Source organism: Echeneis naucrates, chromosome 2, assembly GCF_900963305.1.
Source record: "Echeneis naucrates chromosome 2, fEcheNa1.1, whole genome shotgun sequence".
Taxonomy (NCBI): Eukaryota; Metazoa; Chordata; class Actinopteri; order Carangiformes; family Echeneidae; genus Echeneis; species Echeneis naucrates.
The window spans coordinates 19,637,202-19,664,710 of NC_042512.1; the positions used below are offsets into that span (position 1 = coordinate 19,637,202).

Below are 27,509 nucleotides of genomic sequence, written 5' to 3' on the forward strand. Positions count from 1 at the left end.
GAACGAAGCAGAACAGGATCCAGATGTTGGTCCTTTAAAACACACAGATCTGAGTCAGTGTTTTATTAATGTTCAAACTATAGAGATGGATCACATTTACAGACACACACACACACACACACACATTGGAGGTCACAGTGGTACTGCAGACCTGCAGTCGGTCCAAACCTCTGCTACACACACAAACCACAAACGCACATATGGGTGCTCAGAAACACACACCACAACGTCCTCTCCCTCTGCTCCACTCGCTCTAACCACAGCTACTTCCTCAGTGAGAACTGTTGGCTGAGAGGGCAGGTGGTTAGTCTGATTATACACAGACACACACACACACACACACACCCACACAAAAACACACACCTAGTCCAAAGCCACAATGCCAGATTAATACAAACCAAACTAGGTGGCTGTTGATATTGTCAGATAGATGAGCTGCTGATGCTGAACGTCAGTGAGACTCAACTGAAGACAAAAGTCATCAGCAGGGGGATTTGGAGAACCACAAACCGCGACCAGAGCGAGGGAGGCAGTCACAGAGCGCTGAGAGATAAAGGAAGATGAGCCCGGCAGCGGAAGCAGAGAAGAGCTGTGAGTGAGTGAAGAAACCAGCGGCGGAGAAAGAAAGACGGATCGTGTCTCAGCTTCGTGGATTATTCTGCACCGGGGTCTTTTTCTCCAACTCCTGCCCAGGACTGGGACTCCTCAGCTGGGTAAGAGCTCGGCCATGGGCTGCTCCACCACCACACACTCCACTGCAGGATGTCAGTACTCAACCCTTCACAGAGTAGGGTTCAGTTCATCTTTAAATGACACCTGACACATTGCCCATTCTTTCCTTCTTGCCTCTTGTCAGTCTGATGATGATGATGATGATTAGCTCCACCTGAGCATCACTATTTCATATTTCCCGCCAAAAGTTACAGCTGAGCCTCATGATTGACTGTTGTTCTTGTTGCCAAACTAAACTTTTGAACTTCAGACCTGTGGGTGGGTGTTTCCCACGGCAGCAGCTTCCTGATGTTACAGGAAATGTTGCTAGGAAAGGCCTTCTTCGTTGTAGTCTTCATCTGTGGTGCAGCACAGACTGCAAAAATATCACACACCTCTACCCAGCATGTAACTCCTGGATCAGAGTCCTGGTGTTTGATTTGTGACAGGAATGTGGAAGCTAGCAGACTCCTCTCAGAAAGTGGGGACTGATTCAGAGTACATATTTTAATGTATTTGATCTGAATCTTTCCGTCCTCTGCTGAAAGTCGTTTGTGATGATGCTGATGATGATGAAGGAAGAATCACATCTGGGTCTAAGACCGGGAGCATGGTAAAAACACAGATCCAGGCCTGGAGCTGGGATCCAAATGACTTGTGCAAAGCAAAATAGTCAAACCTTTTTGAATGTACTCAACACAAACACAACATTCCCCCATGTTGTTTAGATTATCGATCTAACACTCACACTCACAGATGTGGTTTGTGGTTTTGAATCTTGGATTCTCTTCTTGACCATACATTGTTTGTGTGTTTGTGCAGATTACAAAAGGCTGGCGATCTTTCATGGCATCCAACAGTATCTTTGAATCGCTGTCGTCATATCAGTTGGCTTTTTTACGAGGTGAGTGTATGTTTCTGAACTTGTGTGAGTTTGTGTTCTCTCCTCTGTTGGCCCCTGTCTTAATGAACATCGTGTTCAGAGGATGTGAGACTCTGGATCCATTTGGTCGTTCACTTCTGGTGTTCAGGGAGCGTCTCCTGATTGTTTCTCTGTTAAGGATAATCAGTTTTTTGACTATAATTGGAGTACTTGAATTGACCTACCCACCATAGTCCAGACCTGGTGTTCTCTGCAGGTCCAGTATTTATGCTGAGTCATGATGAATTGGTACAGCAGGAGGGTAACAGGCTGCAGGCGCCGTCATTATTTCCATTGAGAGAATAAAGTATTTAAAGAAAGAGTTTAATTCTCATGTGTTGACACAAACTTTTACTACTTTCCCATGATTATTTATTCTGCAATCATTTATTCCTCCATGTTCTTTTTATTATAACTGCAGGAAGTTCAATGTGGGTGTAATTTTAGCTTTAGTTTTTCCTTTTCCTGAGTAAAGTTGATCTGAGCTGTTTTGTGAAGCGGAAACTTTTATTTCAGTGTAGGAAAACTGCTAGACCTAGGACTCTTTGCTCCATAAATACACTCTGGTAAAGTCTCAGGGCTCCTGGTCCTGGTCTTGAGCCACCAGGTCTCACAGCTGCAGGGGGAGAGCAGCGCTGCATTCCTTCCTGCTTCATCAGTGGGCAGATGAGGATGACTCCACACATCTGCCTCTCTTTCCCCACACTGTGCGTCAATCAGCCGTTAATCATCCCCTGTACCTGAGTGTGGACACCTGAATGCCACATCAAGGGACAGGCTGTGTCAGGAAGAGAAGGATTTGCATTGGATTTGAATACATACGTGTTGTTTTGGTGTCACGGCTGCACTACAGGGAGTGTAGCTGCACTGATCAAGCTCTTCTTTTATTTGTTTTGATGCTGATAAAATCGCTGAATGATTTATGATGCGCTGCATGTTCGTGTGTGTGTTTCCTGTTGTTACCTCTGATTTCACTGTCACACCTTTTGTATCAGCTCATCGATAACACAGAGTCTCTGTGATCAGGTGCCAGGTTGAAGCCATCCTCTGATTTCCTGTTCCCGTGTACCATGTGATGAAACTTCGAATAACCCCTGACTTTTCACCATCAGACAAAAAACTCCCATGAGCCTTAACTGTACTTTGTGCAAAGTAAAAAACGTTAGCATTTAAATAAGAAACTGCCAAACATTAGCATAAATTCTACTGTATGCATGTGTGTGTCTGTCCCACATCAGATCACACGCTTCTATGCTGTGGTTACTATATCATCCTCAGTCTGACACAGGATACTTCTCCTGTCTCTTGCCGCCATTGGCCCGCTGCAGCCAAAAGATCATGTGGGTGTGTGATGTGACCTCAGTCTGGCAGAATGACGTTTTGTTGAGTTTGAGTAACTCGTTTGGGCTGATCAGATCACATGTTGTCAGGATCTGTGTGGCGTCACCTCTTATTGGTTTCTATCTGCTGCTCTCCCGTTGGTTATGTCATTGATTCGCTCGTCTCCAGTTGTGATAGATGTGTGCACGTGTGTCTGTGTGTCATCTCCTAGACGCTGTGCAGTCTTATCACTTCACTGTGTGTGTGTGTGTGTGTGTAATCAGTGTGAAATCAGTGGTGCGTTCAATGACCCCACATTATTACAAACTGATGGACAGTCATGTTTGTCTCCTGTTGTCATGGAGATGTTGTAGATGGGTCTCTCAGCTGGGGATGAAAATGAGCACATGGGGATCTTACTGATCATTTATTGGCTAAAATCAAATGAAAGTTTGGTTTCAGTGCCTGGATGTTCTTTACTCCGCTCTGCCTCCTGCCCCAGCCTCTCCTTGCTCCTGCAGTCCTTTCCCAGTCTATATATCTCAGATGTTTGGCTGTTCCAATTTGCGTTGTGTTCGAGTGCGTGTCCATCATGGGACTGTTGAGTTTGTATTGTTCCCTTCCTGCTGTGATGCTTGTTTTTAACGCCACCCGTCACGCTGGAGCCCATCACGCCCCGTCAGCTGCCCTCCACTTGTCCACATTGTTGGTCTCTCTTGCTCTGTCCAGAGCTGATTCTGGTTATCTGAAGGCTACACCTGCTGCAAGTGTGTGCGTGAGCGCAGCAGAGACAGAGTGTGTGTCTGAGTGTGTGTTATCAGGAGGAGGCAAAGTTTAACAGAGGAAACTCTGCAGGTCTGTTCAGGCTGATTTCAGGGGAGGTGATGCTGACTCTCTCCCTCTGAAATGTTCTCACATCCATCACTCTCTGCCGGGCCTCAGGTCAGGTGACCTCCCATCACCCACAAACTGGACTCACTGAAACCCTCCCTGATCTGGAGTCTGGGCTCTGGGCTCTGAGCCCAGAATCCCTGATGGACTGGATTCAGTTTAATTTCACATCTGTTGTTTCTTAGTGAAGTCACAGTGAAGATGGAGAATGACCAAGAGAAGAAGAATCACTCAATTCAATGATTTTTATATTTAAACACATTCATTCTTTTTTTTTTTATCTCAAGTTACAACTCTGGATGTAATGACAGGTGTTTGTATTATCGTGTCCATCCTATGACATGAAGCTGTTCATGGGTCTGACAACACAAGCATGAAGACATCATCAAATGATGTGGCATTTATGACAGGCCGACTTCAGGTGTTCCTAATAAAATGATCATTAAAATATTAAAATATAAATGAACAATATTTCAGTCATTTAGAAAAACCTAAATAAAAAAATAATGAAATACATAAAAACTAAAATGATGATGAATAAAAATTGATAACCTAATGCAAATAAACACATTTTTAAATAATGATCACAATGATGATGAATAAAAACTAACAATGGAATGAACTGATCAGTGAATTATCATCAGGAAGTTGTGACACTGACAGGTATAAGAAGGAGGAGGAGGTCAGAGGTCAGCGGTGAGAGATGAAGTGTGAGCAGCCAATTAGAAAGAGGAGAGATCTCAAAGGGCTCTGATTGGATGAAACACGATCAAACGGCTGTTTACCCAACGCAGCTTAACTCACAGAGGCTGTTTCAAAATGTCTGTTAGCTCGTGTGTGTGTGTGTGTGTGTGTGTGTGTGTGTGTGTGTGTGTGTGTGTGTGTGTGTGTGTGTGTGTGTGTGTGTGTGTGTGTGTGTGTGTGCGCGCGCGCGCGTGCTGTAATAAACAGAAGATAGTGGGGAAGAAGGAAACTAGGAGGATGCATGTGACAGAGCAACCGTTAGAGAGACAAAGCCTCACAGGCGCACGCGTGCACGCACACACGCACGCACGCACACACACACACACACACACACACACACACACACACACACACACACACACACACACACACACACACACACACACACACACACACAGTCGTTGTTTGTACATTGTTATATGACAATGAAGTTGATGCAAATACGTTGTGTGGTTTGACTGAGACAGAGGATTCCTGTGTGTGTGTGTGTGGCATCCATTTTTGCATTTACTGTGTATTGGTTAGCCATGCTGGTAAACCACACAGACACACACAGTCCAGTCAGCCTCTTTTGTGGTCATATATTGTAAAACTCAGCTTGGCTTGTCGGTTTGGTGTGTGTGTGTGTGTGTGTGTGTGTGTGGAGGGCAACAGAAATCGTTAGTTTAGTCATCTGGCAGCAGGAAGGAAGGCGGAGGAACAAACAGGGAGGAGGCAAAGACAGAGGGGACAAGGATGGAGGAGAGGAGGGTGCAGATTAGATATGATGAAGATGAAGCAGATGATGGAGACACCTGATTGGACACCATGTCCAATGTTAGCGAGGTGAGGGTCCAGTCCCTGTCACACCTTTAGAGAAGGTTTTGTTTTCCAGTTTGCTGTTGGGAACTGAACACTGAGACAGATGGAAAAAAGGATGAATAATGAGTGGAAGAAATGTGGAAAACGTATCGGAAATTAGTCGTGTGGTTTTACCAGAACCCCCCCGCCAGTCAGCTCTTTCCCTCCCATCAGCTGAAGGAGAGGGAAACAGCAGTCATGGATCCTACAGACATCCCCTAAATGCCTCATAAAACCAGTTAGCAGGTTAGCAACTGTGAGCAGATGCTACCAAATATTACCACGTGCCACCTGATGTTACCAGATGCTATCAGATGCTATCAGATGTTGTCAGATGCTTGCTGGTATCAGCAGGTGTTCCTTCTGACTGAACCTCTGAAGGTTTGGGTCCAGTTTAAGGCTTTTTCAGTAATAAAGGATCTCCGGAGGAAGCAGAAAGGGTTTATCCTCAGGGGAACAGGAGCATGCTCAGTACATTTAACAACATCCTGTAACGGTAGTGAACGAGGAAAGGTCAGAGGTCGCCAAGGTCCAACAGCTGCTGTGTTTTACTGGTCCCTGATTTTGGAGGGAAGCCTCAATTCCTGCTACCAACTTCAGGAAAAAACTGTGTGTGTGTTGTTGGGTCATTTGTCCAGCTGTGGTCTCTGGCTCTCTTCTTTAAGCCTGGGAATAGCTCATGATGTCTTCTCTGGATTCATCTTCTGTCTCTCTCTCTCTCTCACACACACACACACACACACACACACACACACACACACACAGTGGCTCCCATGTGGAGATCTGGCCACACATCACACAGCCGGCTCCACTGTTTGATCGCTGCTCCTCCCACTGTAAAAAATACTGACGCTGAGCTGCTGGTTTTTATATCTGGCTCCCATGATCCTCTCTGTCTATCACCTCTGCCCTTTGTATTGTGAGGCCCCGCGCCTGTTGCCCTGCACCAGTAACTATTATAGATCACACTCAGTGAACAGAGGATTATAGGAGTTTTGTATGAATGCACATATAAACTGATATAAATGACTCTCCATCTGTCCCATTGGTGCTCTTCTTGGTGAGTTGTCCTGCTCTCAACTTCGTTGTCATGGTGGCAGGAAAACAACCTATTTCACGTGGTACCAAAGTGATGTTGGCATGAACGACATTGATACTGTCACAGTCTGTAACATTTAGGAGATGATTACAGTTTTGGGATAAATTGGTTTCTTCTTATGGGACTATGATCGTCATGGTGGCGGTAATTAACACCTGAGACCCAACAAATTATTTTAAAATGCTGTCCAAAGCATTCTGGGAGTGAGAAGACTGTGTCATTTTTTGCAGTGTCTCCCTCTTCCTGTCTTCGTCTGTTGGCTGCAGCAGGAAGATGGAGCTCCAATAAGAATCCCTTCATTTCCTCTCCTCCTTCTCTGGTGCATCTCTCACTTCCCCCAAACTGCCTGTTTAGTTGATTCAGTGTTTTAATATTTCTCTCAAGTCCGGGCCTTTGAATGTGGAGCCTCAGCACAGATCTGAGTCCTGCATGAACAGAGAATATCTGCAATAATAAGTTTTAAGCTGTCACCTCAGCACAGGTGAGCTGTAGCAGTGACCTGTGTTTGTTTTTGGCAGTTTCGTCTTTATGGCTGCAGGCTGAGAGGAACCACCAGCTTGGCCACAGACCCAGATTCACGATGAAGCTGAAATTCACCGCAGTGTTCACCAAATCCACGACTGTGCACTGCTGCTTTGGTCAATGTTAAGACGTGTGTGTGTAAGTGGTTACGTTTAGGTTTTCACAAATCTACACAAAAACTGTGACTTTTAAAGAAGACTGTGTTTTCCCAGTAGCCCTCGATATTTCGCTTGCTTCACTTCCTCGCTGACTTTAACCTCCTGCGAAGTTTCGAAAAGCCGCTGACAGGAAAGAGCCATCTAACGATCGATGGTGCCCCCAAGAATCCAGAGCTTTTTCAGCGTCCCCAACCCATTTCTGTCCTGACCGCACTGGTTCCCTTAATGGGCGAGATGGCAGGCGTGTTTTTTCTGAGTCTGATGGGACGGGCGCCTCGTGTGAGGCGAGGCGAGGTCCCTTCAGTCCTGTGGTTAACGAAGAAGCCATGCAAAGCGTCATCTCACCCTTTTTTTAACTCCTCCTCACCCTTTTGTCTCCCTTCATCCCCATTTGTCCCCACATTGTGGTTAACAAGTGACTGCAAAGAGTTTACATCGAGAGAATGTGTGTGTGTGTGTGTGTGTGTGTGTGTGTGTGTGTGTGTGTGTGTGTGTGTGTGTGTGTGTGTGTGTGTGTGTGTGTACCCATTAGACCTCTTCTATTCTTGATTGTAAATTCCACCCAGCGATTACGCCTTCTGATTTATTCATTGGCTCATTTCAGACACTGTGTGGTTGGCTTCTGATTGGCTGATTTCACCGGTTCTTTCCACTTTGATGACCCGGTTGTGTTCTCCAGAATTGTCAACATTACATAGCATGCAAACGTGCACACGCACATATGCACCCGGCCCACTGACAAAAAGCATAAAACAGCCAAAGCCTGAGGCGTGTGAATGGTTAATTAGCTGATTGGCCTTTCAGAGATGATGCAGAAATTGATTTTTGTGATTGTAGAGACAGAAGGGAGACGAGGACTTCTCTACTCTGATCAAGGAGAACAAAAAATTCTGCATTTTCAGGCCTCTTTATTTTTATTCCATAAATGTGATTAATGCAGCTCTCCTGGTGTTTCTGTTCTGTTCATCATTTGAGTGATGTCTAATGTTGTTGCCTTTAGTCTTTGATGTCTTGAGATAAAGAGATTAAAAAGATATTTGCAAATCTTGGCCTTTTCAGCTTCCGTACTGTGAAGGAAGACATTCAAATCAATTGGGTGCCTGGTCAGGATGTTTGAAAAGCATCCAAGTTTATTTCAAAATTAGGCGTGTTTAAACACGAGAGTAGAAAAGCTGCTGAAACAGAGAAGAGACAGATATCTCCTATAAGCAAAGTAATGAATGAATGTGAAGGGAACTGAAATACCAGGTGACCAGGTGAACTCCACCAGGTAAGGGGGAGAGGTCAGGGCGAGACCAAGAGCCGATTAGTGATAATGGCAGAGGAAGTGAGGTGGGTGAAAAGTGGAGGAGGGAAGGGGAAAAGAGAGGAAAACAGGAAACTTACCAACTCTTGTTAAAATATAGATGCTAAAATAAAAATTTTTTCAGATTCTAATAATTAATCAAAGCAGCACATCACTGCTCCTTCCATCATCATGGTGCTTTAGACTATCAGTCGGTTTTTGGTCAGGCTGATCAGTTATGGGGTGTTGACCATGTCAGAACTTTAACTTTAACCCGCAAGAGGTGCATTTTGAAAAGTGTAGAAGTGTTAGTGAACACACACACAGTCTGTGTGTTTGTGTGTGTGAGAAAGAGATAAAAATTTCTGCTCTAATGCATCTGCTCAGTCATTCAAACTGCACTAAACACAGCCTGAGGCTTTTCTATACTCTCTGTCTGTCTCTCTCTCTCTCTCTCTGTCTGTCTTCCTGTTTCTGTCTTATTTTGTATTTCCATCTCTATTGAAAGAATTTCAACCATTTCACTAACTTTGACTGTGTTATAATTCAATAGGTACAGTCTTTCTCTGTCTGTCTCTCCCTCTCAGTATCTCTCTGTCTCTCTCTCTGTGTCTTTCTTTCTGTCTCTCTCTCTCTCTTCATTTCATTTCTTGTGTCAGAAAATCAATTTTTAGTTTAGTCAGGATAAAACTGTCTTCTCTCATCACAGAGGCTGGCTGAATAATTCACCACACAACACACACACACGTCTGTCTAGCTGTGTGGACGGAGGATGGACTGGGAGGTACATTCATTTCCTGAATGTGAAATGTTTGTCTAAGTGAAGGCAGCCATAGTGACCTCCAGTAACCTTTACTGACCTTCAGTAGCCTGTAGTGACCTTAAGTGATCTGTGATGACCTCTGGTGCCCTTTGGTGACCCGGCCCCTTAATCTAGTGGTGGTACAGCAGCAGCTGAAGCTGTAAATCTGCATCACTTTGTGCTGTAAAGTGTCTGAACAGATTGTTTACAGACTGCTCTTCCTCCTCTTCCTCCTCCTCATCATCACATATCATCTTCATCAGACTCAGTCAGACCAACATGTCTCAGATAAAGTTTTTTGTGTGATGAAACTGAAAATTCCCAGTTTGGGTTCAATGAAGTACATCTATCTATCTATCTGTGAAACAGCTGAGATGTGTGTTTGTTTTGTATCACAGCAGTTTCATTACGGTTTGCTTCAGTGTGTGTTGCTTTACAAATGTATCTCTGTGTTACACTGTTGTGTATGAAAACTATACATATATATTTGTATTAGTATAAGTCCTTGTGCATTTTATCCTGAATGTGTGTGTGCGTGTCTCTCATGTGGTGCTGCTGCTAAGTGATATGTCAGAAAATCAATTAATTACTTTTAAGCGGCAGTTAACTGCATCCGCACAATACACCCCATGAATTATAGACGAGGTGTGTATGTGTGTTTGTGTGTGTGATAGAATTGGCTGCTCTGTTAACTAGAGACAATTGGTAACTCCTCCGTCACTGATCAATTGATGAGAATGTTTCAATACAAATCTACTGAGTGTGACAGTGTGTGTGTGTGTGTGTGTGTGTGACTGTTTGTGTGTGTGTTTCATTCATTCTAACAGCAATTAAAGCAAACCTTTTATAGTGGATGAAGTCAGAAAATCAGAAAATAAAAAAATTGGGAAAGAATTTAAGAGAAAAGACAAAGACAGAGAGACAGACAGAAAGACAGAGGGACCGGCAGAGACAACCAGAGATAGACAGTGATGAACTGTGAGGTGTTGAAGGTGCTGATCAAACCTGAGGACGTCTCTCTCTCTCTCTCTCTCTATTGATCCCTTGCTCAGGGTGGCAGGGGAGTGTGTGTGCGTGTGTGTGTGTTATTGATCCTCACCATGCCTCTGTCACTGGCCTCAGGGTGGCCTGAGCTCAGGGGACGTTGGGGACAGACAGCCGCTGGCAGGGACGTTTGAGTCCTCTTCGTCCTCCTCTTCTTCATCAGCTGTCCGTCATCTCTGACTGTCAGTAGATTCATTTCTCTGGTTTTTATTGACCCCGTCGTTAACTTTTCCTCATTGTACATGAACGTCTCGTTGGTCCTTTAATTGGATAAATTAACAATATATGAATATCAGTCCATCTTTAAATGAGCAGAGAACAGGAAGTGGATGAAGCTCGTCAAGCCGCGGTTACCGTAGTGGAGCTGCAAACATGAACGCTGAAATTTACAGAAGTTACATAAACAGCTGTTAAATAAAATAATAATAAATAACTTTATTAATGTGTAATATTTAGTACTTCTGCTACGCCATCAATGAATAAAAATATACATTTAAAAATTAAAAATATATTGACCTATAATTATTCAAATTGACCTGAAAGAAGAAATGAAAACTGGAATCAACAGAATGAAATCAATAAAATGTGTCAAAACGACTAAACCTGGTCTGTGCATCTGATCCTGATCTGTTTGGATCTGATCCTGGTCTCTGGTCTGTTTGGATGCCATCCTGGTCTGTGTGGACCTGATCCTGGTCTATTTGGATCTGATCCTGATCCTGGTCTGTTTGGATCTGATTCTGGTCTCTGGTCTGTTAGGAGCTGATCCTGGTCTGTGTGGACCTGATCCTGGTCTGTTTGGATCTGATCCTGGTCTGTTTGGATCTGATTCTGGTCTCTGGTCTGTTTGGATCTGATTCTGGTCTCTGGTCTGTTTGGATCTGATCCTGGTCTGTGTGGACCTGATCCTGGTCTGTTTGGATCTGATCCTGGTCTGTTTGGATCTGATTCTGGTCTCTGGTCTGTTTGGATCTGATCCTGGTCTGTTTGGATCTGATTCTGGTCTCTGGTCTGTTTGGATCTGATCCTGGTCTGTTTGGATCTGATTCTGATCTCTGGTCTGTTTGGATCTGATTCTGGTCTCTGGTCTATTTGGATCTGATTCTGGTCTGTTTGGATCTGATTCTGGTCTCTGGTTTGTTTGGAGCTGATCCTGATCCTGGTCTCTCTCTTAGACACACACACCCACACACATACTTTTGTCAAGTTGGTTTTGGCTCAGTAAGAACACACCTCAGACCACCACTGTGGCTCACCATAACACAGACACAGAAAGACACACACAGACGCACACGCAATGTTGGTCTGAGGTTGTGACTGAGGGTCGCAGGGATTTCTGTCACACACACACAGTGCTGTGGTGATGTCAGCGGGGCCTCTGGGAGTGTGACTGTGGGCAGTGTGTGTGTCTGTGTGTCGTGGTCACCTTGAGGTTTGGTTGTGTGTCTACACGCCGATGGTTCTGGCAGATAACGAACTGTTACACAGCGTCGCTCAGCTGTGATGCGACATCACATGAAATAACGGAGCAGATAGAGCTGGTCCTGCTGGTCCTGTCAGGGCCACATCCTGGTCTATGAAAGTCTTTGCCTCTGGGCTGAGTTGACCATGAAGGCTGAACCAAAATGAGGCAGTCTGGTCTTTGTGCCTGTTGCCTAGCAACCCTGAGAACAGGTACCTTGGTCTTCCGAACTGAGTGGAAACACACCTGTTGGCCTCCCAGATAACTCTGGATCCTAATGAATGTGAACCCGGTCTCTTGACTTGAACCTTGTGTCTCATCTGTCTAAGTGAACCTGGTGACCCGAGGAGAGGAGCACCTGAGCGTCTGTTCGTTGTTGCTGTGACGACGTGAACCTGGACAAGTTTCATTTATGGATGTGAAATATTTAAAGTTGACAGAACAGGAAGCTGCCGCTCAAACATGTGACCTCAATCCTCACTGAGAACTTTCAAACTGCGAGGAAGAGGGGAGGAGAGGAATGGGAGGAGGAGGGGGAGAAAATCACTTGAGTAGCTAAATGAAATTAGCAGCTTTAAAGAGCCTGAGGGCAAAGTGGAGTCGTGTCCCCCATGGCTACGCTTTAGAGAAGGGGGGATGAATTCAGCTTGACTGGATCCTCACCCCCTCCTTCACTTTTCTGTTTTTACTAATATGCAGGCAGAGATGGGGGGGTCGGGCTGAGGAGTATAAAAGCAGCTGGTGGAGTTGGCGACGGCTCTCATTCTCTGTTAATTCCTGATCGTCCTTTTCTCTTTTGTTCATGTTCAGATTTTATTTTGTTATTTCCTATTTTCTTCTTCTTCATCTTTTTGTTTCTCTCTTGATGCCCCCTCCTCCCTCCCCTCCTGCCATCAGACGTTTGGCCCCAGCCATCCCTGGTTCCACGCCCAGGATCGCAGCATGAACCCTGGGGCATTCTCCGGCTCCGGCCCCCTGTCCTGGGCCATGTACCTGATGAGGAAAGGCCGGACTGGCGGCGGAGGACTCTTTGGTAAAAACTCGTTGTGTGTTTTTATGAATCAGATTTCACTTGTTCCCTTGTTCAGGTGTGCACTCCCCTCTCTGCAGCACTACTTCAATAACAGGGACCGTTTTCTCAGAGTCTTGGTCTGGTTCTTGGAGTTTCTATTGAGATGCTGGTCTTGTTCCTGTTGGTCATCGGGTTCAGTTTTCCAAACACGTTCTGGTGGTGAAGATGAGTTTACTCTGAGGGCTCTTTAGAAATAAAATCTGTAATTTCATGTTATTTCTCTTACATGAGGCTGAAGCAGAATCTGATGGAAGAACAGATTTTTTTATTTCATTAAACAGCTTCAACATGGAGGAATTAATTTCCTGTCAACAAGGAAACATTGAATCTGTTGAAGAAAATGCTAATTCCATTATTATAATTTCAACAATTATTCACCCGGTTTGATATGTTTTTGACTGAGTCAGTGTTTCCACTGCTGATGATATCAGGTATTGATAACTTTGATAAGTGATTGTGACTTGGCATTGATTCTGGATCAGAGGACACAGAGCAGCTCGGGTTTCGTGGCGGTCGGTGGGAAACGCTCGCTGAGCGAAATCCAACCCCTCTCCGTCCGTCGTCTTCTCTGTTTGTCTTCGTGGGTTTGAGCATTTTCACATTTAAATCGTCATCAAGTGTCGTCCAAACTGCTGCAAACATCAGGACTCACTTTGTGTTGTGCCCTTTTTCCTGAGGCCTAAAATCCTCCTGCAGGGTTTGAATTATTGATCACGGTTAAATTGGGGATAAATGTTCAGTGTCAGGTCTCATGACGCCGGCTTGAGATCGCAGGACGAGCTTCAGCTGCAGGTTTAACATTTTTTGTCGGAAGTTGCCGTTCCAGTGATTTAACCTTCAGTGACAGAAACAAGCAGGCGGCAGATTGGGGAAAGGATGAACCAAACTCGTGATGAAGGAAGTGAAAAATAGATATTTCTGAGGGCGAATCTCGTCATGTCCGTCAGACCGCGGAGGCACTTACATTTTTTATCAGCCCCCTTTGGCTACAGCAGAAATGGACGTGAAGGCAGAGTGGCATCTTCCTAAAACTCCTCCGACAGCATGTTGATTTAACTTAAATCAAACCGACTGACTCCAACGTAGGCCTCACTCTGATTCTCAATTATTATTTTTTGCATCTTATATTGTTGCTTTTACTAATTTGATACAAAATCACAAATTATATCCTAGATTACTCAAAACATATTATGATTTAAATAGTTTATTTAAACAAAAACATTGCCTTCCACAAAAATAACTGCATTTGACTTTTATCTGTGGTTTATCTTTAAATATTTTGAGCCATCTTCCCCCTTTTGTTTTTAGAAGCAACCAAAAAATCTGAATGATGATAACAACTTCATTAAATGAACAACATTAAATGCAACATGGTGAATTTCAGTATTTTTGCTGAAGATAAATCAACATTGAAGAGAATTCATCTGGTTAGTGTTGCAAATCAGATAGCATCATTACTCCAAGGTCATCCTGGAGAAGCTGCAAAATAAAATGAAAAAGAGAAAACAAAAATTCAATATTAATGAATTAATAGTTAAACCAAAATGCAGAAATATAGAATACAGAACAAATGTTGAGCCAAAACGAACCAGAGCTGGGAAAACAAAATTGTGAAGGGGACATTAAGAGTCACAGTGTAAAGTGGATTTAAGGTGGATTAACTTCCAGAATATTGATGTTTAAAGAAGAAAGTGTCTTAATTTCATTAATTTTAGTTTGATTGTGCCCCTGTGGTCAGGACTAAGATCACCTACTGCCCCCTCTTGTCTGTCCCGGGTACTGTCCTCCTGGACTGGACTCAGTCTCAGCACCGGTCCTGACAGTGATGGACACACCGGGAACAGAAGAAGAAGAAACACGTTTCGTTTGTCTCTTAGTTTTATTTACTGTAACTTTAATGATAAAAGCACCTGTGAGCACGTGCTCCTGTACAGTTTGACCTTTGACCTCAGTGACGGACTCGGTTTATTTGACCACATGGTTTGAAGTCGAGATGCAGCAGAAAAGGAGGAAGTCTCCCCCCTCCTGTCTGTCGTAAGCCCCGCCTCCTCTAGGACGGACGGAGCGCTGATTGGTCGGCGGCACTGCAGCGACAGGCAGCGGCTCGGCTGCTGATTGGCTGAGATCCGCTCTGCGCACACATGAGATGCAAATGTGCGGCTTTGCCGGTAAAAGCCTGGCGCTGTGAGCCGGACTGCACTCATTTGGAGGGAGGGAGAGAGAGAGAGAGGGGGCGGCGGACTGAGCCGGACTCTGAAGGTCTGAGTCAATACATTTTCCTTCTGACGCCTGCATGTGTGGACGCTTTTAAACCCGGTTCGGGTCTCAACGCGGACTTTAACTCTGGATGGAGACCCGGACAAAATCCCTCTGACCTGCTCAGAACCGGGACGACGCGCCGCCACTCAGCGACTTTTCGCGGACTGAGAGAAGAAGAGTTTAAGAAGAGGATCTGCCTGCGAAGAAGAAGAGCAGGAGGTTTTCCGGTGAAGACTCCGGGACAGACCGGCGCACAAATGGTTTTTCTGTGGGACGCCAAATACGGTACAGTCCGCTTCAGTCCGTTTCTCTGCAGCTGGAACATGTAGACAGGCGAACAGGATCCTGCAGACAGTCTCAGAGTCAGATCCAGATCCGGAGCTGGTTCTGATATTCTCTGATTTCATCAAACATTACTATTACACTTGAGAATAAATTCAAATGTTAAAAGTTAAATTTGACATTTATATTGTTATTGTTTTTATATGAAGATGAATCCAAAGTTTTTTATCTGAACTACCTGATCAATCAGTTCTTCTGGATTCATTTATTCGTTGTTTTTTTTTTTTATTAAAATGCGTTCAAACTGGGAAATCAGAATCAATTAATATTGTAATTGTTATTACAATTAAACAGTCAAAATGTGTTTTAGTGATTTAATGCTGAGTCTGATCAGAATGACTCAAACTCACAGATCAGCCCCGATGGCTCAGCCTTTGGTGCAGGGCCGACCGTGGGCCGTTTGGGGCCCTGAGCTTTAAACAGTGTCCCCTGCCTGCTTTTAACTTGTGTAGGTTGCAGTGAAAGAGAACAGGACTTAAAGATGGAAAAGAACAAGTTTTTAATATCTAACAAACAGCTTCATGAACGGATCAATTCAAATGAATTCTTTATAATGCAAAAAGATTCATTTAAATTAAGTTTTTAATTCAAATCTAAACAGAATCGTTTGGTTTGAAACAGAGACATCACACTTTTTGTGAGTGTGTTACAGCCGCTCATCGCACAACTGTCATTTCATACTGTAAAACGAACTGCAGCATGTGGCATCAGACAGCCGGATACACACACACACACACACACACACACATACATACATACATACTTACTTTTGTGTGTCATGGCTTCAGCTCTTCTGTCTGGATGAGGTTAATAATTTCTATTAATTGTTATCGATTTTTTTTTTTTTACATGATGTCACACCTTGTGTCTCATGGTTTTTTGCTTCGTGTGTGTGTGTGTGTGTGTGTGTGTGTGTATGAAAACTGCTGCTGTCTTTGGTGGTATGACCACACGCTCTGGTATTCAAATCAGTCTGACTGTGGTTTGTGTCATCATGCTCTGTATAAATAGGTGTGTGTGTGTGTGTGTGTGTGTCGTATTCCCTCCTGTTACACTGGCTGAAAGGATTTTTACAACAAAACAAAAATTTATTTGGTTTTTGTGTGATTATTGTGATACGTCATTTTTCTTTTTATTATTATTGTTTTTAAGGGAAATCAAACTGATGGAACACATCATTTGATTATTGGGATATTTTCAGATTAAATATCAGAAAGTATTTTGTTATTGATCAGTCTATATTTTCACTCTGCTCTCTTCCAGATCCAGCCCCCGGCCGGCGTTATACCCCCCCCTCCACCACTCTCGCCTCGGGGGGGAAGATGGCGGAGGCCCTGCCCCTGGGTGCCCAGGAGGCCGGAGGTGGGGCCTCTCTGGTGGGCAAACTGCGCATGGCTGAGCGTGGCATGGTGGAGGTAGGGTCACTGGACACGCTGAGAGAGAAAGACACCGCCGTCGCCGCTCTGGCTCGAGTCCTAACCTGTCTGATTTTTTCACAGGTGATCTCAGATCATCCAGGTGAGCTGGTGAAAACCGACAGTCCAAACTTCCTGTGCTCTGTGCTGCCGACACACTGGAGGTGTAACAAGACTCTTCCCATTGCCTTCAAGGTGTGTGTGTGTGTAATTGAAAGACCAGGCAGATTTATTTTCATGTTTTCAAATATAAATTCACTAATTCACCACCATCGTAGTTCTATTTATACCGAGTTTCATGCTGAATCTGAGCTGCTGATTCAGTGAGATTCTAAAGACACAAGCAGCTAAATCATCAGTCTGGATATGGAGACACTAGAATGATGTCACTTCCTAACCCTTACTTTATTATTATTATTATTATTATTATTATTATTATTATTATTATTTCTTGATACAGACATCCGCAGCTCAGACACTATCCTGGGTTCATTTCTTGGAGAGTGTGAGTGAGTTTGTGTGTGTGTGTGTGTGTGTGTTGTTTTTTTTTTTTCCTCCGCTCTGAGACCAAATGCATTTGTGAAAAAGCAGCTTTTAGCCACAAAAACGAAACTGATTGATTTATTGAGTTTTACACATTAGTGTTCACACATGCATTTGTGTATTTCTCAGTGTGTGTGAGTGAGTTTGGTGCATTATGCATCATTATGGAGTGTCATGAGCGGATGTCACTGCCTCTTACTGATAATGGATGACTGTTATGATCCACACACACACACACTTACACACACAGACAAGAGACATTTTACAAACATACCCAGACAGAGTACACAGACATGATTCTGCACACACTGTACACATCTACACACATTTACACCAACATCTGTGCGAAGAACTTCACAGTTGTTTCCTTTCTCTTGTTTATTTTGCTGGTTTCATGCTCCATTGCTGCCAGTCTCTATAAACTGTGTGTGTGTGTGTGTGTGTGTGTGTGTGTGTGTGTGTGAGTGAGGAGTGAGTCATTGAGGGATTAACCAGCAGTTTAAATTGTCCCAATTTGGGGCTGGCGTGTGGGCTGTGGTCACTGGTGCTAAGGATCCAAACAGAGACCATCAGGCAGATCTGCGGTGGCCTCATGCACACTGATGATTTGATGTGATTAGCGTTAAAATGGAAATCAGCTTCACCACCTGAACATTTGCATGAACGGAGAGAAGCTGCACTCTAGTCTTTGAGCGTCATGTCTCCACCTCACACGATCAGGAGAATTACTTATTAGACTTATTTCTAGTCTAAAGGTTAAAGGTCCAGATGGTAGACCTCCATGTGGTCTTTGATTCAAAATCAGGTCCAGGTTCTGTATTAATAAAGTGAAAGTGTCAACGGTCTCATTTGTCAATAGTCCACTGATTGACAGCTGATTAGCCTAAAAGCATGATGGGAATGTTTGTTTACTCTATAGTCTGGGCTCTGGACTTTCTGGTCTGGACTCTGGACTCTCAGTAGAAATCACAGCCCTCCATCTCCATCTCATCTCCTTTTGTCTTCCCACCTCGTCACCAGGTGGTTGCCCTCGGAGACATCCCTGATGGCACTTTGGTAACAGTGATGGCAGGAAACGATGAGAACTACTCCGCCGAACTCCGCAATGCCACGGCCGCTATCAAGAACCAAGTGGCCAGATTCAATGACCTGCGCTTCGTCGGCCGCAGTGGACGAGGTACGACACACACACACACACACATGCACACATTGGAGAAATTAGGGGAAGTACACGTGAATAAAAACAGTTTTCCAGTATTCACACAACTTCCTCGTTACACCCCGGTCAGCCCCCTCCTTCTTTAACGGACACACTACACCACAGTTACTCTAAATCAGTTGCAGGCAAATGTCCCAACTTATCTATTTAAAACACCAGGGCTGTGTACACAAAGTCTACACACACTCAGACTCACTCTCACACACAGAAGAATGACAGGTTGCTGAACGCAGCTGTCGATATGTGACAGATTCCTGCTGCTGCTCAGACACGTCAATAATTCATGTGCTGCAGAATTCAAATGAAGAAAGTTGAGGAGTAGAAATTTGTTTTCATGCAAATGAAACAGCAGCGAAGACAAAGAGCCTCATTCTGCCTCATCACTACATCTGAGCTGGACCTACATCACATCTTTATTCGGAACATTGAGCTCAAACTGCAGCGCTCTGATGTTTCGAGTCATTGATTTGAATCAGGTGGTCAAAATAATAGGAATGCCTGTCAATGTGTAATGGAACTGTTGGCCTTGAACTTTATAATGTAATAGAAACTGTGTATTTTAAAAATTAAATCAACCAAGTATCGTTATAACAAATATAACAAACAAAATTTGTTATATTTATAATTTATTAATTAATTAAAGCCATTCTTCCTGTTCTGTGAAAAAGATCTCGGACATGTCAAGGCTTTTTGATGAGATATATTTATGTGACATCAGTGTATAACATAAGTAAACTATTTTGGACATGCAGGCCAGTAGGAAATATTTAATTTGATGTATATTTTTTATATATGTGATTTCAATTTGGAAATTGAATCCAAATATTAGACTTCAGGATTAATGATTGATCAGTAATTAGCAGTAAACACAGCACAGTTGTGACAGCAGGAGTCGTGACAGTGAAGTCCAACAGCTTGCACATGCCGTCTCATTTTCACACTCAAATGGGAGGAAACAGCGTATTTAATGGGGACTATTTTCAGCAGCGGATTAACCCACATTTATTGTTGCTCTCTGGAGCATTTGAGGCAGCAGGCCTGTGTGTGTGTATGTGTGGAGTCTAAATAAAGCGCCGTGTGTGTTCATGGTGATGACATGTCAAACCGCCCGGTGGAAGAGTGCGGCTCAGTAATAGTTTCTGCGGCTCTGTGGCTGACCTCTGACCTTAAGGGCCTGTGGTGTCACTGTGGTTGTGTCTTAAAGTCATTGAGGCTTTAATGTGTTTCATGATAACAAACCTCTAACTGTGATTACCTGCCGGTGGGGAAGTGGTTAGTGAAGCTGCCCACGCCAATGAGTGGTTTAGTGGTTTGACTAGTGGTTTCTGTGTGTGTGCGTGTGGGGTAGTTCTCAAACTTACTCATCATTAGTTGGTGTTTCCTGTTTTATACTTAGTTAAACACACCCACACACGCGTTGACTAAGCTGTGTCGCCTCCCATCATTGTCAGCGATGCTCCTGAGAAACTGGGGTGTGTCGGCGTTTCTTCATCATCACCTGACCTCCTCCAGGTCACCCAAACCCCATAGGAACCAGCCCCCCCTGGGTGATGCCATTCCAGAGGTCTGGAGTTAGCAGCTGCCTGATGATCTGGATCCTTGCAAACCCAGCTCAGTCTCTGATGATGTCAGAGTGGCCATGACAGAAGTTAGACCAGATTGCTTTGGACTGGACTGAAACTGGACCACAATAAATGACTGACAGGATTCTAGTGATGGTTGAGTCAGTAATTACTGTGTTTGTCTGTTTGCGTGGCTTTCATTGTGTTTGTGTATCATGCAGCCAGTTTTCAGTCTCTCTCTTGCTTCCTCTTTTCAACAGGACCATCATTTTTGTCTTTCACAATATCTGACACACACACATATACACACAGGCGTGCACGCACACAACACTAACCTGTTATTCCGGGAAGAAACACACACGTACACCTAAAAACACACAAACCCCCACCTGCTTTGTTGAAGAAGGTATAAATAAGAGATTCCATCTGATTGTAAGAAATCCTGCACAACTACAGCAAGTCAAGACTCGCGCACACACACACACAAACACACACACACACACACACACACACACACACAAACACACACACACACACACACACACACACACACACACACACAAACTCCTATCTGCTGTGACTGCGACATAAGGGTGATGAGAAAACAGTCAGACATATTCCTTTGTGATTTAGTCATCTGTGTGTGTGTGTGTGTGTGTGTGTGTGTGTGTGTGCGCGTGCTGACAAAAACAACCGACACAAAGAGAGCCCCCCCCCTTTATCAGCCCACATCTCTGACTGTAAACTGTGTGAACAACTTGCACAAAAACACACACTTTGTCTCTGCAGTGTTTAGGCTGCACAAGCCTGCACACTGTTGTAGCTGATACAAATGAGCAAAAGACACACTGTGTGTGTGTGTGTGTGTGTGTGTGTGTGTGTGTGTGTGTGTGTGTGTGTGTGCGCGCTTGATGTGAGAAGGCCAGGGGGATCCAGAACACGCCCTGTACTCATTCAGGAAGTAAACAACCTGGAGGCTTTAAAACAGCGTCACTGTGGTTTGACGGGCGTTTCGTCCTCATGCAGCTCAGAGCCGCCATCTTGGCGGTTAAAAATCAATCAGCCAATCAGAGGAGAGTCCGAAGTGAGCTGTTGGGTGCCACAAAAAAATACTAGCTGGCATGTTAGCATAGCTCCCTGGGCCGTAAGAGTCCCAGTGACATAATGACACACACATGTGGTTTATTCCTGTCTGGGCTCCATGACTCACACTTAATGCATCAAACAGAGCAGGAGGATATTTAGGGGACGGAGAAGGATGGAAAGTATTATGGACACTAAACTCAGATGTTTTCCCTCCTTGTTTCCCTGTTTCTTTTCTGTTTGCATTTCTCAGGGAAGAGCTTCACTCTGACCATCACTGTGTTCACCAACCCCCCCCAGGTGGCCACGTACCAGCGAGCCATAAAGATCACTGTGGACGGTCCCAGAGAGCCACGACGTGAGTCCATTCATTCACTCAGCGCCCCACTCACTGTTGAATTAACTGTCTGTGGATGCACACATACATCAGGCCATCAGGCCAACTTTGTTTTGGTACCTTCCCTGAGGAGGAGCTGGAAATCGAACCACCAACCTCCTGATTAGTGGACGACCAACTGTACCTCAGAGCCCCCTGGTTTCCTCTCTAATGCCAGTGTTTCTGCTGTAGACCACAGTCTGAAATAATTGACACACATCCAAAGATGCACTTGGAGACATCGTCAGTGACATCATGACTCTGTCAGCAGTCACCTTCATCAGACCTACTGGTTTATTTTCAGTGTTTAAATATTCATCAGAATTATTTAGAATTATAAATCACGTTTTTAGCGGATTTACAGATTACAGTTAATTTGAAGGAAGGGTTAACTATTGATTGAGTTTCAGTCATTGGAAATATTCTTCGCCAGAAACGTAGCATTTTCATATCTGTCCATGTTAAAAAGAACACAAGTGAAATATAATAGAATATTATGAATACACAACGCAACACAAATACAGAAAAGTTGCACAAAGATTTCTACCTGGACTTCTCACACTGACATGCTGCTTAGATCTTATGACTCCACATTGAAAAGCCTGAGATCCCAGGTTTGTCCCAGGACTGTCTCCACTGAAAATGCTGAAGACCTTTTATGAGATTCAGTCTGGACTAAAGTGGGAAGTGTTTCTGTGTCACACATTAAAAAGTGAAGTGATCTAATGAGGACCAAGACGTTCTGCCGTTCTGATGTTGAAAAATCTCTTTAAAAATAATTTTCTTTGACTTAAAAGTGAAGTATAAATTCAAACAAGTCTCGGCTGAGTGAGTCAATGAGGAACCTGATGCATCAGTGACTTCCTCCTCCTCCGGCTGTGATGAAACACAAAGTTTTCTGCAGATGAAAACACGAAGAGGAGACGAGTCAACAGCAACATGTGGAGCGTCGAACTAATTCAGCTCCAACAGAAGAGAAGTGGCTGGTCAGCACAGAGAGAGAGGGGAAGACTCCTGCCAGCTCCACTCAGCTGTGAATAACCATCACTCGTCTCTCCCTCGCCCACACACACACAGTATAAATACATGCTTATGCACACTTCCCCCATTGGGAGGAAGTGCCTGTAACTGGAGCTCAGTCTGTCTGCTTTGAAGAGAAGCCAACATCACAGACAGCGTGATGGATCAGCACGCACACACACACACACACCCACACACACGTGCGTGCGTGCGTGCCTGTTTGGCGCCCGTTGCCAGATTGCCGAACTCAGGAGTGTGTTGTGGCCTGTGTTGGGTTGTAACTCTGCCTATAATCCTGGTATGATGTAATCAGATTACATCACATGGTCTGGACAAATGTGGCATCATGACCACGAACCGTGACGCCTCCTCCCGTCTCTCTGTCTCTCCAGGCCACCGTCAGAAGATGGACGAGGTCAAACCCGGCTCCCTGGCATTCTCCGAGAGGCTGACGGAGCTGGAACAGCTGAGACGCAACTCGATGAGGGTGACGCCTCCTCACCACCATCACCATCAGCCGTCGGCCAACAGTCGGCAGTCTGCCGCACTCAACTCGGCCACGTTCTCCAGCCCCACTCACACTCAGATCACTGGTGAGGAAAACACGAGGAGGCGGGGCTAAAGTCACTTGGTCACATCATTGTTTTAGCTGAAGTGGTTCCTGTATCTGCTTAGTCCTCTAATTAAGAGTTAAACTGATTTTTAGAGGTTTCAATGCATCATCAGAATGTTGAATGTGACAACATGTCATATTGTATTGGAGTCTATGGGAAAATGGCCCAACTTCTCCCATGTTTCAATGGCTGATGGACAAATTCAAAACTGGAGTGCTGTCAGTTGACCCCTCTGCTGCCTGGTTAGGAGTCTGGATCAGGGTCAGCTGCTGCTCAGACCTGGTGCTAATGCTAATGATGCTAGTGCTCTGATATCTGAGGAGTCAAGTCCCTGCAGGAGTTGGCGACCATTTTGATGAAGGATGAGGCTGAGTATTTGTGTCTCTACATTCACTTTGCATCAAACCTCATTGTTCCTCCTTGTGGTTTTAGTGAGATCTATTGTGGTCTGTGTGTGTGTGTGAGAGAGGGAGAGTGTTACCGTGGATACTCTGTGCATGGTATCTGTTCCTCCTCTGTCTTCGCTGGTAGTGACGCTCTAAATGTGTTCACAACTGTCAAAGGGGGGGGGGGGGGGGGGGGGGGGGAGAAGTGCGTTTGTTGTATGTGCACATTTGCATGTGTGTCTGTAAGTGAGGAAGCAAGTCAGGACTTCAGGAGGAAATGAGAGTCAGCTGGCAGGAAGTGCTACTTTGAGAAAAAATTAAACTGTCAGAATAAGAAATAATCAGAGCGAATCCTACGTGCAGCTTTGGAGCTAAAAGACTCACTGAGAGCTTTCTGTTTTCTCAGAAACAACTTTTAGATTTTATCCTTCAGGAAACTTAAAAACCTGGGGTGAAACTGAAGGATCCAGAATCTTTTGTGGTCCTGGTGGATGTGGACTTGGACTTGTATGCCATGTGGATGGCTCAGAGACCTTTATAAGTCTAATCTTAAGTGGAGAGAAACAAAGCCACTTCCTGTTTTCTCCTTTTCTCTCTGATCCCTCTCAAAGTGAAAATAGCAGCAGGAAACTGTTGCAAAGACATTCAACACCTCTCTCTTTCTTTCTTCTTTCCTCCTGACTCACTCTCTTCTGTCATCGGCCTGCTCAACTTTCATTTCTCCTTTAATATTGTCCTCTTTCTTTCACTTCTCGTGAAGTGGCAGCAAAATAGAAGCTCTGCTTGGAGCAGATGTGAAATCCACAGAGGAGAGCGGACCTGCAGTGATGAAGGGTGATGTTTAAGTCCACTAGAGCTGGAAACGTCCACACGGATACACCTAAAATCAAAAACCTGAAAATCTATCATCCATTATCACAAGCTCAAGTCCAAATTCAAGGCCACATCTTTCAGAAGGAGCTGGTCTATGAAGAAGGTCTGTGGAGGATTGTTGCTTTCCCTTAAAACAACTTCAAACCATCAGCTGACCCAACAGGTGGATCATTGTGGCCCAGCCAGTCCTTCGCCTCACACAAAGGAACAGGTCTTCAAACTGTACCAGACACACAAAGAAGAAGAAGGCTGGACTTTACTGACGCCGCTAGAAGATTATTTTCACCCTCTATTTCATTTGACTGTTGATGTAAAGAAGCAGGAAGTTCATCTGAAAATCAATATATTTGACAAAGTGATCGTTTCTCCCTCAGAAACAATTTCATCACAATAAATCAGAGAAGCAGATAAATGTGATCTGACTTTGACTGCTGATCAATTCCTAAACAAAGATGTCACTTTCATTATTTTAGACACGACGCAGTCGACTGTGTCTTTTACTGACTTTTCCAAACAGCCAGCCGTCAGTGACCGCTGGCCCACATCAGTGCACACTGCCTGGGGAGGGAGGCCAGGAAAGGAGGGGGTCTGGCACGAGGCCTCGCCGCCACCCAGATACACCACAACCTTCAGAGCCTGGGAGAGATTCTGGCACCAGTTGAAAAGCCTTCATTGACATATTGGCTGCTGTGTACAATTTGCTTCCTCGTCTGTATGCGCACACACAAAAACACACACAGACACACACTGTTGTCTGAAGTCTGTGGACGATCAGAGGCCTTTATTAGACTGTGGGGGAAAAGACTGGATGGAATGAAAGAACTCACACAGCACTCCCTTCATCCACCCCCACACTCACTTAATTGCTTCCTCTCCTCCATCTCTTTCCTCCAGACGGCGTCCGTTTATTCCCTCCAATATTTTCTCTCCGTGTCCATGCCCATATTCTCAAACTTGTTTTTTATTTGTCATAAAGTCTTCCTGTTTGTGTCCCAGAACTTCAGACTGGTTTGATCTTCCATCCACATTGAAAAATTCAGACTTGATTTTAGAGTCTATCCGTTTACCAGCTCAGGGGGATCAGAGAACTACTGACTTCCTGCAAAGCTCTCAGGACACAGTCCCAGACCACATTGGATGTGCAATCCACCAGCAGGTTCTTGATCTAGATCCTGATGTCTCCTCCCAGTTGGACCTCCAGGAACAGTTCTACTCCAAAAACCTCCTTTGGCCTCTTTCTTTCATTCGACTGCCAAGGAGGAGATCATGAAGGTCTGGACTGATCTGGTCTGGTCCGATTCACCTGTTGGATACTCTGTGGATTCTGGTCTTTGATGCTGGCTCTGATGAACCTCTCTCTCTCTCTCTCTCTCTCTCTCTCTCTCTCAGATTCCAGACAGATGCAGTCGTCTCCATCTTGGTCGTATGACCAATCGTATCCCTACCTTGGTCAAATAACCACACCTGCTGTCCACACAGCCAATCCCCTTTCACCTGGTCGCTCTTCGCTCAGTGACCTGTCGTCACGCCTCACAGGTAACGCACACACATACACACACTCTGAACCAAAGGAGTAGACAATTGGACAGTAACCTCTGACCTCTGACCCCCCTCAGGTCCTGACCTCACAGCCTTCAGTGACCCCCGGATGACCTTGGAGCGATCCTTCACTTCCCTTCCGGACCCTCGAGTGCACTATCCTCCCACAGCAGCTGCCTTCACCTACACCCCCTCCCACAACCCTGTCTCCAACAGTGCCCTAGGCATCACCATGGCAACGGCCATGGCGACCACCCCAACGGGGAGGTACCACACCTACCTGCCTCCTCCCTACCCGGCGAACACCCCCCACCAGGCTCAGAATGGGCCGTTCCAGTCCACCTCCTCCCCCTATCACCTGTACTACTCCCCTGCTGCCGGGTCGTACCAGTTCTCCATGATGGCAGGGGGAGGAGGAAACGGTGACTCACGCTCCCCCCCTAGGATCCTGCCGCCATGCACCAACGCCTCCACGGGCTCCTCTCTCCTGCACCCGTCTTTGCCCAATCAGAACGAAGGAGTTGGCGTAGAGGTGGAGTCCAGCCATAGCAGCTCCCCGACAAACATGGCAGCAGCTGAAGCTGTTTGGAGACCGTACTGAAGCGGAGGGGGCAGGCTGCAGACACCACCCCTGCTCACATGATGGTGAACGTCAGAAGCTCACAGATAAACTGACCCAGAGCCACCTGGTCCTTCTGGTTCTGCAGATCTGGAGCTCCAGAATATTCAGCCCATCATCACATGACCAGGTGGTGACTGAAGACCAGAATGACTTACAGGGGGACTGACCAACAGATGCACTCCATCAGAATGTGGGCGGAGCCACAGTACTGACAGAGATCTGATCTCAGTTCAGCTTTGTGTAAATTAACTGGACCTTTTCCTCATTGGTGTCGTCGTTGTGGAGAGATGATTTGCTCATGTGTTGGCTTGTTTGTGTTTTTAAAAGAAGAACAAACAAAAAAAAAAAGACCCTTGACCTCCGATCTAACCGAACATCACAGATGTTACTGATGTTAATGATTTATTCTGCCGAGTATTGACTCACTTCCTGTCTGAGAAATTACCAGAGTGTGAAGAACGATGCGTTAACTTATTCCTACAATACCATCTTTGGTAGCATGTCGTGTGTGTGTGTGTGTGTGTGTGTGTGTGTGTGTGTGTGTGTGTGTGTGTGTGTGTGTGTGTGTGTGTGTGTGTGTTCACCCATGAATCACTGTTCATTTGTATTGTATATAGCGTTTACTGTAAATGACACCTGTTGATCATGTTTCATGTTTTCATCTTCTTCATCTCCTCTTCCTTTCTCCCTCTCTCTCTCTCACACACACACGCGCACACAATTTTTATTTTGAAATTGTTGATAGTGCACATTTGGTTGTGATTTATATAAATATTCTTTGTGA

The 27,509-nt window shown here is 44.9% G+C and overlaps 1 protein-coding gene across 5 annotated transcripts; it reads left to right on the plus strand.

Moving 5' to 3' along the window:
• Positions 1-573: 573 nt before the first annotated feature.
• Positions 574-27,096, plus strand: runx1 (RUNX family transcription factor 1). Of its 5 annotated transcripts, none has more exons than XM_029515734.1 (9): positions 574-713; positions 1,534-1,615; positions 16,737-16,888; positions 16,973-17,083; positions 18,452-18,608; positions 21,549-21,653; positions 23,084-23,284; positions 25,954-26,100; positions 26,181-27,096. In XM_029515734.1, the coding sequence occupies exons 2-9, from the start codon at positions 1,558-1,560 to the stop codon at positions 26,702-26,704; spliced, it is 1,455 nt and encodes a 484-aa protein (XP_029371594.1). In that variant the 5' UTR covers positions 574-713; positions 1,534-1,557; the 3' UTR covers positions 26,705-27,096. The 5 variants fall into 5 exon arrangements, with proteins under 5 accessions (XP_029371594.1, XP_029371629.1, XP_029371611.1 ...); XM_029515769.1 differs by lacking the exons at positions 574-713; positions 1,534-1,615 and adding exons at positions 12,797-12,833; positions 24,652-24,654; XM_029515751.1 differs by lacking the exons at positions 574-713; positions 1,534-1,615 and adding exons at positions 15,089-15,416; positions 24,652-24,654.
• The last annotated feature ends 413 nt before the right edge of the window (positions 27,097-27,509 follow it).

Coding starts and splice junctions, on each gene's coding strand:
- runx1 (XM_029515734.1), top strand. CDS start 1,558: ATGGCATCCAACAGTATCTTTGAATCGCTGTCGTCATATCAGTTGGCT. Junction 16,889..16,972: donor CTGAGCGTGGCATGGTGGAG/GTAGGGTCACTG, acceptor ATTTTTTCACAG/GTGATCTCAGATCATCCAGG. Junction 18,609..21,548: donor CGTCGGCCGCAGTGGACGAG/GTACGACACACA, acceptor TGCATTTCTCAG/GGAAGAGCTTCACTCTGACC.